The following is a 12512-nucleotide window of genomic DNA, read 5'->3' as shown; positions in this document are numbered from 1 at the left end:
TTTGGCAAATGTAAAATGAAAAAGTTAGTTTTGTTCAATTATTACTACTGTAATAGGACTTTTAATAGCCCTTACAAATTAAATGTTTTAGCCACTTTGTACATCAATTACTTTCTGTGACTTAGCCTGAAACCATACAGGCGTTTTTCTCCATGAGGAAGTATGTTCTAATTTCAAAACATCCAATATACAAACACGTCAGGAATGCTCTCCCAGCACAGGCACCCGCATGGACTGCACTGACCATTTCTTCCGGTGCAGCAGGAGCGGTAGGTCCGGCACCAAGAGGCGCAGAAACAGGCAGGTGGGTGTAGGAAGCGGAAGCAGCCCCGGTGGAAGTGATGGAGGCCACAGTGCTGGTCACTCCCATGGTGGCTGCTGATGAGGATGGTGCTGGTGCAACTGCTGATGGGATCGGAGGAGCCGAAGGGTCCAAATGAACAGGATGCTCTTTTCCTTGAACACCAGGACCATACTCTTCCTTTTTATTATTTGTGAAGTCTGTCCCTATAAATCACAAATTAATTCCATTAAAATTCTTCCAAGATTGCTTTTACACTCCCCCCAACAATAAAAATACATAATAGGTAGGGTGCAGGGAGGAGGGGGATAAAGGGAATAAGAAAAAAAAATAGAAAAAAAACCCATAATAGCTACAATTTGTTTTTTTTTTCAATTTTGATATAGTTTATAGATTACACTATTACAGTTGTCCCATTTTTTTCTCCCCTTTATTCCCCTCTGCCCTGTACCTCCCCTACCACCATCATTCCCCCACTTTAGTTCATGTCCATGGGTCATACATATAAGTTCTTTGGCTTCTCCTTTTCCCATACTATTCTTAACCTCCCCCTGTCTATTTTTTACCTACCATTTATGCTTCTTATTCCCTGTACCTTTCCCCCCATTCTCCCCCTGCCCCCTTCCAGTTGATAACCCTCCATGTGATGTCCATTTCTGTGATTCTGTTCCTGTTCTAATTGTTTGCTTAGTTCGTTTTTGTTTTTTTTGGTTCAGTTATTGATAGTTGTGAGTTTGTTGTCATTTTACTGTTTGCATATTTTATCTTCTTTTTTTTAGGTAAGTCCCTTTAACATTACATATAATAAGGGCTGGGTGATGATGAACTCCTTGAACTTGACCTTATCTGGGAAGCACTTTATCTGCCCTTCCATTCTAAATGATAGCTTTGCTGATACAGTCATCATGGATGTAGGTCCTTGCCTTTCATGACTTTGAATACTTCTTTCCAGCCCCTTCTTGCCTACAAGGTTTCTTTTGAGAAATCAGCTGGTGGTATGGGCACTCCTTTGTAAGTACCTGTGTCCTTTTCTGTTGCTGCTTTTAAGATTCTCTCCTTATCTTTCATCTTGGGTAATTAATTATGATGTGCCTTGGTGTGTGCTTCCTTGGGACTCTCTGAGCTTCCTGGACTTCCTAGAAGTCTATTTCCTTTGCCATATTAGGGAAGTTTTCCTTCATTATGTTTTCCAAGTAAGTGTTCAATTTCTTGCTCTTCCTCTTCTCCTTCTGGCACCCTTATGACTTAGATGTTGGAATGTTTAAAGTTGTCATGTAGGTTCCTAAGCTTCTCATTTTTTTGAATTCTTGGTTTTTCATTCTGTTTCAGTTGAATGTTTATTTCTTCCTTCTGCTCCAAATTGTTGATTTGAGTCCTGATTTCCTTCCCTTCACTGTTGGTTCCCTGTATATTTTCCTTTAATTCACTTTTCATAGCCTTCACTTTTTCCTCTATTTTGCAACCATACTCAACCATTCCTGTGAGCATCCTGATTACCAGTGTTTTGAACTGTGCATCTGATAGGTTGGCTATCTCTTCATCACTTAGTTGTATTTTTTCTGGAGCTTTGACCTGTTCTTTCATTTGGGCCATATTTTTTTTTTGTCTTGGAGCACCTGTTATGTAGTAAGGGGTGGAGCCTTAGGTGTTCACCAGGGCGGGGCAACCCATGTCACTGCGTTGTGACCCTGTATGTGGGGGAGGGGTCTGACAGGGAACAGTGCCGCCTGCTCAGCTCTCTGCTGACTTTCAGTCACTTCCTCTGCTACCCACAAACAAATTGGGCCCTTCAGGTGCTGATTCCCAGGTGGGTGGTCTTGTGTATATTCTAGGCCCCTGCAGGTCTCTCCAACAAACTCTCCTGTGAGGCTGGGAGTTTCTTGTGCTGCCTCAACCCCCACAGGTGTTTTCAGTCAGAGGCTTTGAGGCTTTATTTTCCAGTGCTGGAGCCCTGGGTTGTGTAGTCTGTCTCGCTCCCCAATTGTTCCTCCCGATTTATCTGCACTCGAATGTGGGACCGCTTGCTCCACCAGCTGCCGCCTTGTTGTGAGTCCTCTCCTCCTTCGCTGCCTGTCTCTGCCCCTCCTACCGGCCTGGATGAGTATTTCTTCTTTAACCCTTGGTTGTCAGACTTCCATACAGTTTGATTTTCTGGCACTTCTGGCTATTTTTAGTTTTTACATTTGTTGTCCTTCTTTTGGTTGTGCGAGGAGGCAAGTGTATTTACCTACCTCCATCTTGGCCTGAAATCCCTACAACTTGGTGTTAATAGAAATGTAGAAATTTGTCATAGTTGGATACAATATTCAGCTACCAGTTTGTCAGTATTAACTGGTTAATGTCAGCATTAACCACTAAAGACTTCAGACCACTTCCTTCAACATGTAAAAGCTAATGAATGACTTGCTCTGACTTAAAAGATAAAAATAAATTACGTGCTCAGCCAGTACCTCAGCTGAGTAAAGTGTACAGCTATCAAAACCATTACAATAATAAGATCACAGGAACCTAAGGACTATGCTCTTTTGCATTATTTCATGCAACTATCCTGTTAAATGGCCTGGTAGTTAGATCTTTAGAATAATTTTGTATCGCCATACCCTCTTTTCTCCTTCCACTGCTCCTCTCCTAACCAAAACAATGTATTTTTATTTTTGAATTTTCAGCAAACAGTAAATCAGTAAGTGAATTTTGACATTGTAAAAGAAACAAGCTCTTGGAGGTAGATCATGTAAGCCATGAATTAAGAGCAGATTTTGCACAATTAACTGATTTTTGCGAAAGACATGTCACCGTATCTCCTTAGATTGAGGGGGTGAATATCAGCTTCCTCAGGCTAGGGTGAAGAGTACTTTTTAGAGTTTTACCTCCCGGTATTAAAACTTGGTTAAAATTTCTAAAACTCTATCTATGTGATGCCAAGGACCAGGGTGAGGATTTCACAGTTCAGTCACTGAGATGTTTCAGACTATCTGAATAGAGTGTGTAACCCTGGGGATAAATAGTTTCCTATGTTGTTCTCTTTCCATCTACAAATTTGGGCTTTGGAATAAGTCCTTTTCCTTAGACTAAATGTGTATAAAATATGTAAACTTTATTAACAAAGTTTAATGAGGATTATAATGCGAAGGTCTTTGGAAATCATTTGATGAAAAGAACTAATTCAATAAAAGATACTGCTTTTACTTTGAAAACACACACACACACACACACACACTGAGTTTTAACATGTTTTTGACAGAAAGTGATTCTGACTGTCACTTTTAGGTGGGTGGTAGACTTCGCATGAGACATGGGACGAATGCACAGGTCATGTCTGGCCAAGGGACTCCCTGGAAGAAAGGCAGGTGACCAATCTCACTGATGTGGGCGGATGTATGCAGTTCCTGTTTGTGAGATAACTGCAAGTTTTCACCATTATTCTTACTTTAACTGCCATAAATTGAGATACACTGCAGATGACAGCAGAAAATCAGGACAAATAAAAAAATCAAATACTAGTTTTGTTCTAACAAGACAGATACATTAGGAACATTGCATTATTAAAAACTGCATTATGCCCTGGCTGGGTGGCTCAGTTGGTTGGAGCACTGTCCCATACACCAAAAGGTACAGGTTCGATTCCTGGTCAGGGCACATTGCAGGTTGTATCCCTGGTTGGGGTATGGGAGGCAAGTGGTCGATGCTTCTCTCTCACACTGATGTTTGTTTCTCTCTCTCTGCCCCCTTCCTCTCTCTCTAAGATCAATAAACATATCCTTGGGGGATGGTTAAAAATTTTTTTTAATAAAAAAACTGCATTATAAAAAGCAATTGTCTTAAAAGAAGAAAAGGGGCCAAATGTAATTTTTTTCTTGTGAGAATTAATAGCTGTCTTTAAAATGCCACAAAACCTAAACATCACAGAGCAAATCCATCATTAGATTATGAAGGGGGACCCTCAAAGCCCTGGAATTTATTTATAAAACATTGTGTATTTATTCTTACACGTTTAAACTTCAGTCATCTTCAAAGTACTCTCTATTTGATGTATGACACCTATTGAGACTTTTTTTTACTGCTCAAAATGGTTTTTGAATTAATCAATTTTATGCCTTTTAGTGCTTCTGCCATTTTTTCATTTCACTTCTTCCATATCAGGAAAACATTTCCCTTTGAGGACTTTTTTCATCCGGGAAAACAACAAAAAAAGTCTCTCGGGGTGAGATCAGGTGAATGAATAGGGAGCGTGGGGCACAGGGATCATGCCATTTTGGTCAAAAACTGCTGAACACTCAGCATAGTGTGGGGAATTGTACTTGTAAATCAGGTATCATGACATGGGCAAACATTAAAAGAATCTTCAAAAAAAATCACTGAAGCCAAACACAGCCTCTCACAACAACACCAGCTGGTACACTGATACAGAGGAGTTCCTAGAACATTCACCTGGCGGGGGAAGCCTCCATTACTAGGAGCCTGCCCTTTAGAAGATAATTCCCGGTTTTTTTGGTCTCGCCTTGTACATTGAACTTTTGCCTTTGATGGCTCCACCAACACTTGCTTACTCTGTGTCTTTTTATTCCTGTTATATCTATCCCTCACTGTTAAGATAAAGCACAAGGCCACTCAAAACAGCTGGTTCCCAGAACTTGGCATTAGCTGCAGAAGACGGTAAACGTGAATTCAATAGGAGCAAAACAAATCATGTTGGGTAATTATCAGAATACATTTTCTCTGAATCCTGTTATGAATGTTTGCCTGTAGGAGACAGCTGTATTTATTTAAGATGTTCAGTTTATAAAAGTGGCAAAATACTTTGTCATAAGTTAATTGATAATCTTCATAAATAGACTATGAAAGACAGATTTAAGAAATTTACATACAAGAAGTTCTAGTAATAATTTGTCACCTTACTTGTAAAGCCCAATATCTCCTCTAAGTAGATAATTAAATTTTCAATGTAATACATATAACTTGGTAATAATTAGAACTGAAAGCAGACTGTCCTATTATTGGAGATAGTGAGTTTGTTTTCAGCATTGATAATTAAAAGACCATTTATTACAGAAATCAAGCACACTTTGGGGTATCAGCAAGATAAACTATTTAGCCTTGATAATCTATAATTCTAAGTTTCTAATTACATACGGGCCACACAGTCAAACTATTTCAGAGAGAAAACAATTTGCCTGAACCCACTGCCACCCACAATGTGAACAATTTAAATGATAAAAGTTTGTTGATGCACAAAAATGAGGCACAACAAGCACAGAGGAGTTATTCCCTGGAATGAAATGTTAATGCTGTTACAAAATGAAATAGTTTCATTGATAAGTTAACCATGAGTCTCAAATAGGATTTACTATAATACTGCAAAAATACTCATGTGTTTGCATGAAGCCCGGGAGGCCAGCTTGAATGAGTGAAGACTACAGTAACCATGTCACGGCTTCCATCTTACAGGCCAAGTATTTTTTGTCTTTGAAAGTGTTTTCAAGTGTATTTCACTGTATTCCCACGAGAACCCCCTATTAAGAAGGTAAAAAGGTAAATTATCTTCTTTATGCAGAGAGGAAAACTAAAACCCAGTAAGGAAAATAGGGCTAATTGTAAACTGGTGGCAAAGGGTCCTTGTCATACGCTCTTCCAAGCCATGGTGCTGAGACTGACACCAACAACTCTGGTCCGAGCCAATATATGGGCTTTTCTTGAAATGAAATTATTATTATTATTTTTTTACCTCTCTAGACAGTCCTGTGTTTATAACTATTGAAACTGAGTTTTAGTTGAGGTTTCTCTTAAACTGGAAAACAAGCAATATTTAAAAACAGGATACCATGACTAGTAATAGTCCAAGGAATTTGGTTACTTAGGAAAAAAACAATAGAAGTTTTGAACTTAAAGGCATTATAATTATTAAAGAGCCTTAAAAATGTTACACATTCAAAGCATTATGGTAACATTGAACCTAAATACTTAAGAGTTGACAGTTTCCTTGTTCATATCTAAGATATTATAAGTAACCCCATGTGAGTGAATTTTCATGACATTTAAAACTGGAAATGGGACGACACTATGAAGTTAAAAATAGAGTGCCTAGATGAGACAGAGCTGTTGCAGAAAATTACCACCGTGGGCCATACCAGTCACTGAAATCCCCATTCCTTTCTGAAAGCAGGCAGAGAATCAGAAGTAAGGCACTAACCTGTCTCACTTCTGTTCTGAAATATTGTCATGGCTTCAAGATTTAATGCACAAACACCCCGCATGAAAGCTTTCTTCATGGAATCTTCAAAGTGCTCTTTTTCATGCTGCATTCTTTGGATTTCAGCTTTTGCATTTTCCAAAGCTCCAGATAACTAAAATTAGGAGATTTTTTTCAAAAAAAAGAAAAAGATTCATGACACATGGAAGAATATTATTTATTGTTAAAAAATAAACACTCTGTGAAGGTATTTTTAGGTGAAATACTAAATACAATTACCCACATACCTCTTCTGCTATGTGTCTCAATTTCTTTTGTCTCTGTCAACAAACCATTTTCATTTCTAACCATAAAGTCAAAGTTCAAGCAAGGGGAATTCCATACCAGTCCCACTGAAGGTTGCTGATGTGTTTCAATTATACAAAAAGATGAGCCATTTCTTACTGTAAGTCTTTTATGTAGGATGTTAAACAAAATACATTAAGGGCCACAGACAGCCCTCACCACTTTAGAAAAACAATAACTAAATGCCTGCAATATTAACAGAATTTTTAAAAACTAAATGTTACTATAGAATTTAAAGTGCAAAGTGCTATTAGTTACAACACACTTTCCCATAGACCTCATCTAAAGACTCTATTTTCTGCATGTTATTTTCAATTGCAGAAAATTATCTGTATTATGACATTGACTTTTAATATTAAGAACTCGTACTACAATGATGATTTTTTTCCTTGTTATTATTTGATTTCAAGAGGCCTGCTGCATTCTCCAGTATGTTTTTTTATTTCATTTTGAGTTTTAAATGTATTCCCATGAAAACAATGTTAATTTTATTATTAAAAGTCAATGGGAAAATAATTCCAATTTATATACAACTGCTTTAAATCAACCTAATATGAACAAAGTTTATTTAAATTAACAAGAGGATAAATATTTTTGTTTTTTGGTCTCTATTCTTGGCTAAATAAAAGCCGAAGAAGAGCATAAGAAAGTCTACTTCTTAGAGATGTAAGGATCTACAGGTGATTTACATTTTCAAGAGACAGGTACACGTGTACATACAAGAAATTCAACACAAGTTTGGAGGCCATAAGAGTTAGAACATTTGAAAGAATGTCTGTAAGTCTGACTTATTAGTGTTGTTCTTTCCCAGACAGTCAAGTGGTCTCATCTGAAGATATACTGCATTAAATAGAATTGGAGAACTAGGTCACGCTGCCTAACTACAGACTAACTGTGAGTGATGCTACCCATCTTTATTTCTATTAAAGGAAAGTGAAAATTATAAAGAAAATGTTTTACCATAGCAACTTTGGTTTCATAATCATTGGAAATCTGGACACAAACTTCTTCAGCTCTCGCTTGACAAGCTCGCTCCACCACATCTTTCCACTTCTTCTGCACTGTGGAACGCCAGGCTTTCCAGACTTTCTTCAGTAAAGTTCTTTGGAAGTACTGGTCGGCTAGTTTACCTTCATAAACCTAAATGAAAGTGATACAACCTTAAAACACAGTGTACTGGAAAATGTATTAACTGTAATAAGAAGAAATGTAACAGCGTGGTAAGCATTGTACCTACATTATCATTCAATCCTGTGTAATTATTCTTATCTGCAGAAAGGAGAACAGGCTTAGCACGGTGAAGTAATCTATCTGCCCAGGGCACACGAAAAGCGGTCCAGGCTTTATCCCAGAGCCTAAACTCTTTTGTATCCATTATATCATTTTAAGTAACTAATAAAGTTAGGGAAACAACAGCAACAATGACAAAAGACAAGTGAAAGGAAATGAGTAACTTGCCAACTGCCATCTTACTTCTGAATCTGCCTGGCCTTGAGCTGAAAGCAGGCAAGGAGAACAGCAGAGTGGCTGGAAGGCAGGAAGCAGACTGTGGCTTCAGGTGGCACTGCTTTCTCTTAGGTTTTAGTAGCCACAACCATTAGCAAGATTAACTTTATTTATATACTTTGCATCATACATAGTGCCACACTGATCCAAACAGGAATGTATGCCATTCTTTTTATCAATGAATTTAAATTCTTTTGAAGTAGTTCCAACTTTCAATTTTCTTACATTTGAAAAGCTATTAAAAAACTGATGGTATCCTCAACTATTTTAGCTAACATTTAAACATAATATATTCTCATTATTGTTATTGATAAATATTGTTATTCTCATTATTAAGTTATTGATAAATAACTTTCAAAATATGGTATAAATACTCATTTTAAATAGCTCTTTTCAGTTTAATGTAAATTTAATCTGTTAAAATTAATAAAAAACAAAAGCACTAAGAAGTATGCTTAAAGAAAAATATCATATTTTATAATAGAAATATCTTTTCCTCAAATATTAACCTCTTAGAACTAAATGCATAGTGATCACTTGATGGCTCACTATTACATGAAAGATTTATATATATATACATATATATTTTCTTTTTCTCTCTCTCTACACTGTTGAGCCTTTATACTGTCTAGGATATATACATACTCATACTTTCCATTTTTTTAAAAATTTAAAAATTTTTATTGATTATCCTATTATAATTGTCCCAATTTTGCTCCCTTTGCCCCCCTCTACCCAGTACCCCCCACTCCCTCAGGTGATCCCCACACCATCGTTCATGTCCATGGGTCATGTGTATAAGTTCTCTGGCTACTCCATTTCCTACACTGTACTTTACATCCCCCTGGCTATTCTATAACTACCTGTTTGTACTTCTTAATCCCCCCACCTCTTCACCCATCCCCCCACACCGCCCTTCCATCTGGCAACCATCACTATTTCTATAATTCTCTGTTCCTGTTTGCTTAGTTTGTTTTTTAGATTCAATTGTTGATAGATTTGTATTTTTTGCCATTTCTTTTTCACAGTTTTGATCTTCTTTTTCTTAAATAAATCCCTTTTAACATTTCACATAATAATGGTTTGGTGATGATGAACTCCTTTAGTTTTTTCTTGTCTGGGAAGCCATTTATCTGCACTCTGATTCTAAATGATAGCTTTGCTAGGTAGAGTAATCTTGGCCACAGGTCCCTGCTTTTCATGACTTTGAGTATTTCTTGCCAATCCCTTCTGGTCTGCAAAATTTCTTTTGAAAAATCAGCTGACAGTCTTATGGGAACTTCCCTATAGGTGACTTCTTTCCTCTTGCTGCTTTTAAGATTCTCTCTTTATCTTTAATCTTTGGAATTTAATTTCTTTTTTCTTCTTGTTGTTCTGATTGGTTGATTTTTTGCTTTCTCATGTTCCAAATCATTGATTTGATTCTTGGCTTCATCTACTCTACTGTTGTTTCCCTGTAAATTGTTCTTCATTTCAATTAGTGTATCCATTGTTTCTGAGTGGACCTTTATCATGCGGCAGAGGTCCTCACTAAGTTCCTTCAGCATCCTTATAACCAGTATTTTGAACTCTGCATCTGATAGACTGCTTATCTACATTTTGTTTAGTTCTTTTTCTGGAGTTTTGATCTGTTCTTTCATTTGGGCCATGTTTCTTTGTCTCCTCTTTTGGAAGCCTCCCTGTTTCTGTTTCTATGTATTAGGCAGAGCTGCTAAGACTCCTTGCCTGGGGCCACTTAGCAAGAGGTTCGGGGGCTGGGGGGAATACCGAGGCCTGCTGTTGCTTGTCTAATAGGATTTAGGAAGTTGTGAAGCCTGAGCCAAGACCTATCAATCACATGGAAAAGCCACTGTTAATGGCTATAAGTTGGGTGGGATGGAGTCTCAGGGGATCCCTAGGGCAGGGCAAACAGTGTCAGCCAGTTTGATAGAGTCTCAGATATGGCACCTGCCTGCCAGCTCTGTGGCTCCGTGTGGGGAGAGCTCAGAACAGGGACAATGGCCTCTGCTGTCCTTTCTGTTTGAGAGAAAGCTGTCCCCCAAGCTCCCGCCTTGATGCCCGACACTTCAGTTTCCCCCTGTATGCCACTGGTACCTTTTAAGCTGCTACTCCAGTGCTGGAGCTCAGAGGGAACGAGTCTGAGTAAGTTCATGTGTGGGTTCTTTAAGGGAAACTGCTTGGGACTCCAGAAATTTCTTCCACTCACTCAATCTGCCCTGGTTTTTGCAGCCAGAAGTTATGGGGACTTTTCATCCTGGCACTGGAACCCTGGGCTGGGCTAGGGTTGGGACTCCTTGCTCCTGAGATATTCCTCCCAAATTTTTATCTACCATACGTGGACGTGATATCATCCCGTTCCCATCTCTGCCTCTCCTACCAGTCTGGATGGATGTAGTTTCTTTAATTCTGTAGTTGTCAGACTTCCATTCTACTTGATTTCTGACGGTTCTGAGTGATGGCCATTCTATATTTTAGTTGTAATTTGATGTGGTTGTGCAAGGAGGCAAGCCATATTTACCTATGCCTCCATCCTGACTTGAAGTCCATACTCATACTTTTCAACTTTTGACACAATAAATTATTATTCTCAGTTTATATTTACTCTGATATATTGATTCAGCTCATATTTGATTAAAATAATGTTCAAATTTAAATTATGTACAAACTGAGTATAATAATTAAAAAGCTATACAGACATGGCTTTCTTTAATTCTTACTCTAAGGCAAGTCTACACAACATTTATACAATTTTATAATGTATAATATAGTATTGCCTCTTCTTGAGAGACTGTATTCAGGCATTTTAGAAGTAGAAACAATACAGGAAGCGTATGATATGTTAAAGATTGTAAATTTTTTCTCCACATAACCTCATCTGAGTGAAATCTGTTAAAGGCATTCCATTACCAGGGTATTTGTAATTTAGGTACAATTCCTATTGATGTATTATGAAGTAGGAAATGATATATCAATAGATCTATAAAATAAGAGCTATGGTTTTCCAAACTATACTGAATCATATTCCTCTAAAATCAGAGCTTACATTAAATTATAAATTCATTTTACTTACTAGAAAATAAAGCCTTCTTTAACTTTTTTTCTAATATACGATCCTGAACACTTTCGAGTTCAGGAGTCTAATATTTGTCAGTCGTCCTTTCATTTTTATACTCACATCCTGTCTGCATTTGACATGGCCAATTCGCCAGTGGAAGAACGTTCTCATCAACTCTATCCTTTCCTTTTGCTTGCCTATGGCATGAGACAAGCTGGAAATCACCTGTAAGCAGCATTTAAACCAATTATTCTGATGTTATAATAACAGCAACTGGTAAAGCGATTTTTCTCATACATCAAAAAATGCTAGAGAATACTTATGGATCACTACTATATTCATCCAGTTAACCTCATTATTATCTTTAAAAAACTAAGAAACTTCCCAACATGAATATATTATATATCAATGAATGAAGGAAAACAAAAAAGAAATCTCATGTGTATCTTGGTAATCCCCCCCAAATTTCTATATACACAAAAATGGTAATGGAAAAACCATACAATAAAAATATTAAAAAATACATTAAAAAATAAAAATAAATGAGTTTAAATTAAAATAGGGGAAAAAAGAATGAACACCAGTGGGGCAAAAGTACTTTTATAGTTGTTCGTATGGAAAATAACACAATAATTAAAAAATAATACAAGAATAAACTCTGTGCTTCATGTACTCACAATTGTAAATCTACTTTTTCCCAACTCTGTATGGTCACTGACATTTTATTTTAGAAAAACAACTATCCATTGAAAGTTTTGCTACATTCACAAAGAAGTCTATTGACTAGAATTGAAGGCAGAGGCCAAATTTTAAACATCTCTGTATTCCCTAAAATACCTTTAGTACCTTTATTAAGATGTTTCTCAACTGTTTAATGATTTTGTTCTGGATTCAATAAACTCATAAAAGCAAATAATTGTTACACTTTGATGTACTTCTTCACTGATATTATTCTTGTTCTTTTTAATAAAAAGCTATGGAATCTTTTAAATCCTAAGATAATACTCACTGTTATAAAGAACCGAGTAACTGAAATATGTATCTGAAAAAAGGCCACATTAAAAAAATTTTGTAAACTGGACTCATTTACTCAGAGACATTTATTCTGGTTCTTTAAA

At 36.9% G+C, this 12512-nt stretch overlaps 1 protein-coding gene across 4 annotated transcripts in view; it reads right to left on the bottom strand.

Annotated features, from left to right (window-relative positions):
* Window positions 1–12512, bottom strand: part of POC5 (POC5 centriolar protein) — a 45929-nt gene that overhangs the window by 16046 nt on the left and 17371 nt on the right. For all 4 annotated transcript variants that reach the window (XM_024563627.3, XM_045197901.2, XM_045197900.2 and 1 more), the window contains 4 exons: window positions 11515–11619; window positions 7794–7973; window positions 6489–6642; window positions 245–507 (listed from right to left, as the gene is read on the bottom strand). In XM_024563627.3, the coding sequence (XP_024419395.1) occupies window positions 245–507; window positions 6489–6642; window positions 7794–7973; window positions 11515–11619 (702 nt within the window). The remainder of the gene's footprint in view (window positions 1–244; window positions 508–6488; window positions 6643–7793; window positions 7974–11514; window positions 11620–12512) is intronic.

This window comes from Desmodus rotundus, chromosome 1 (assembly GCF_022682495.2).
Source record: "Desmodus rotundus isolate HL8 chromosome 1, HLdesRot8A.1, whole genome shotgun sequence".
Classification (NCBI taxonomy): Eukaryota; Metazoa; Chordata; class Mammalia; order Chiroptera; family Phyllostomidae; genus Desmodus; species Desmodus rotundus.
The sequence above is the reverse complement of the archived record's forward strand: the minus strand, read 5'-3'. Positions and strand labels throughout refer to the sequence as shown.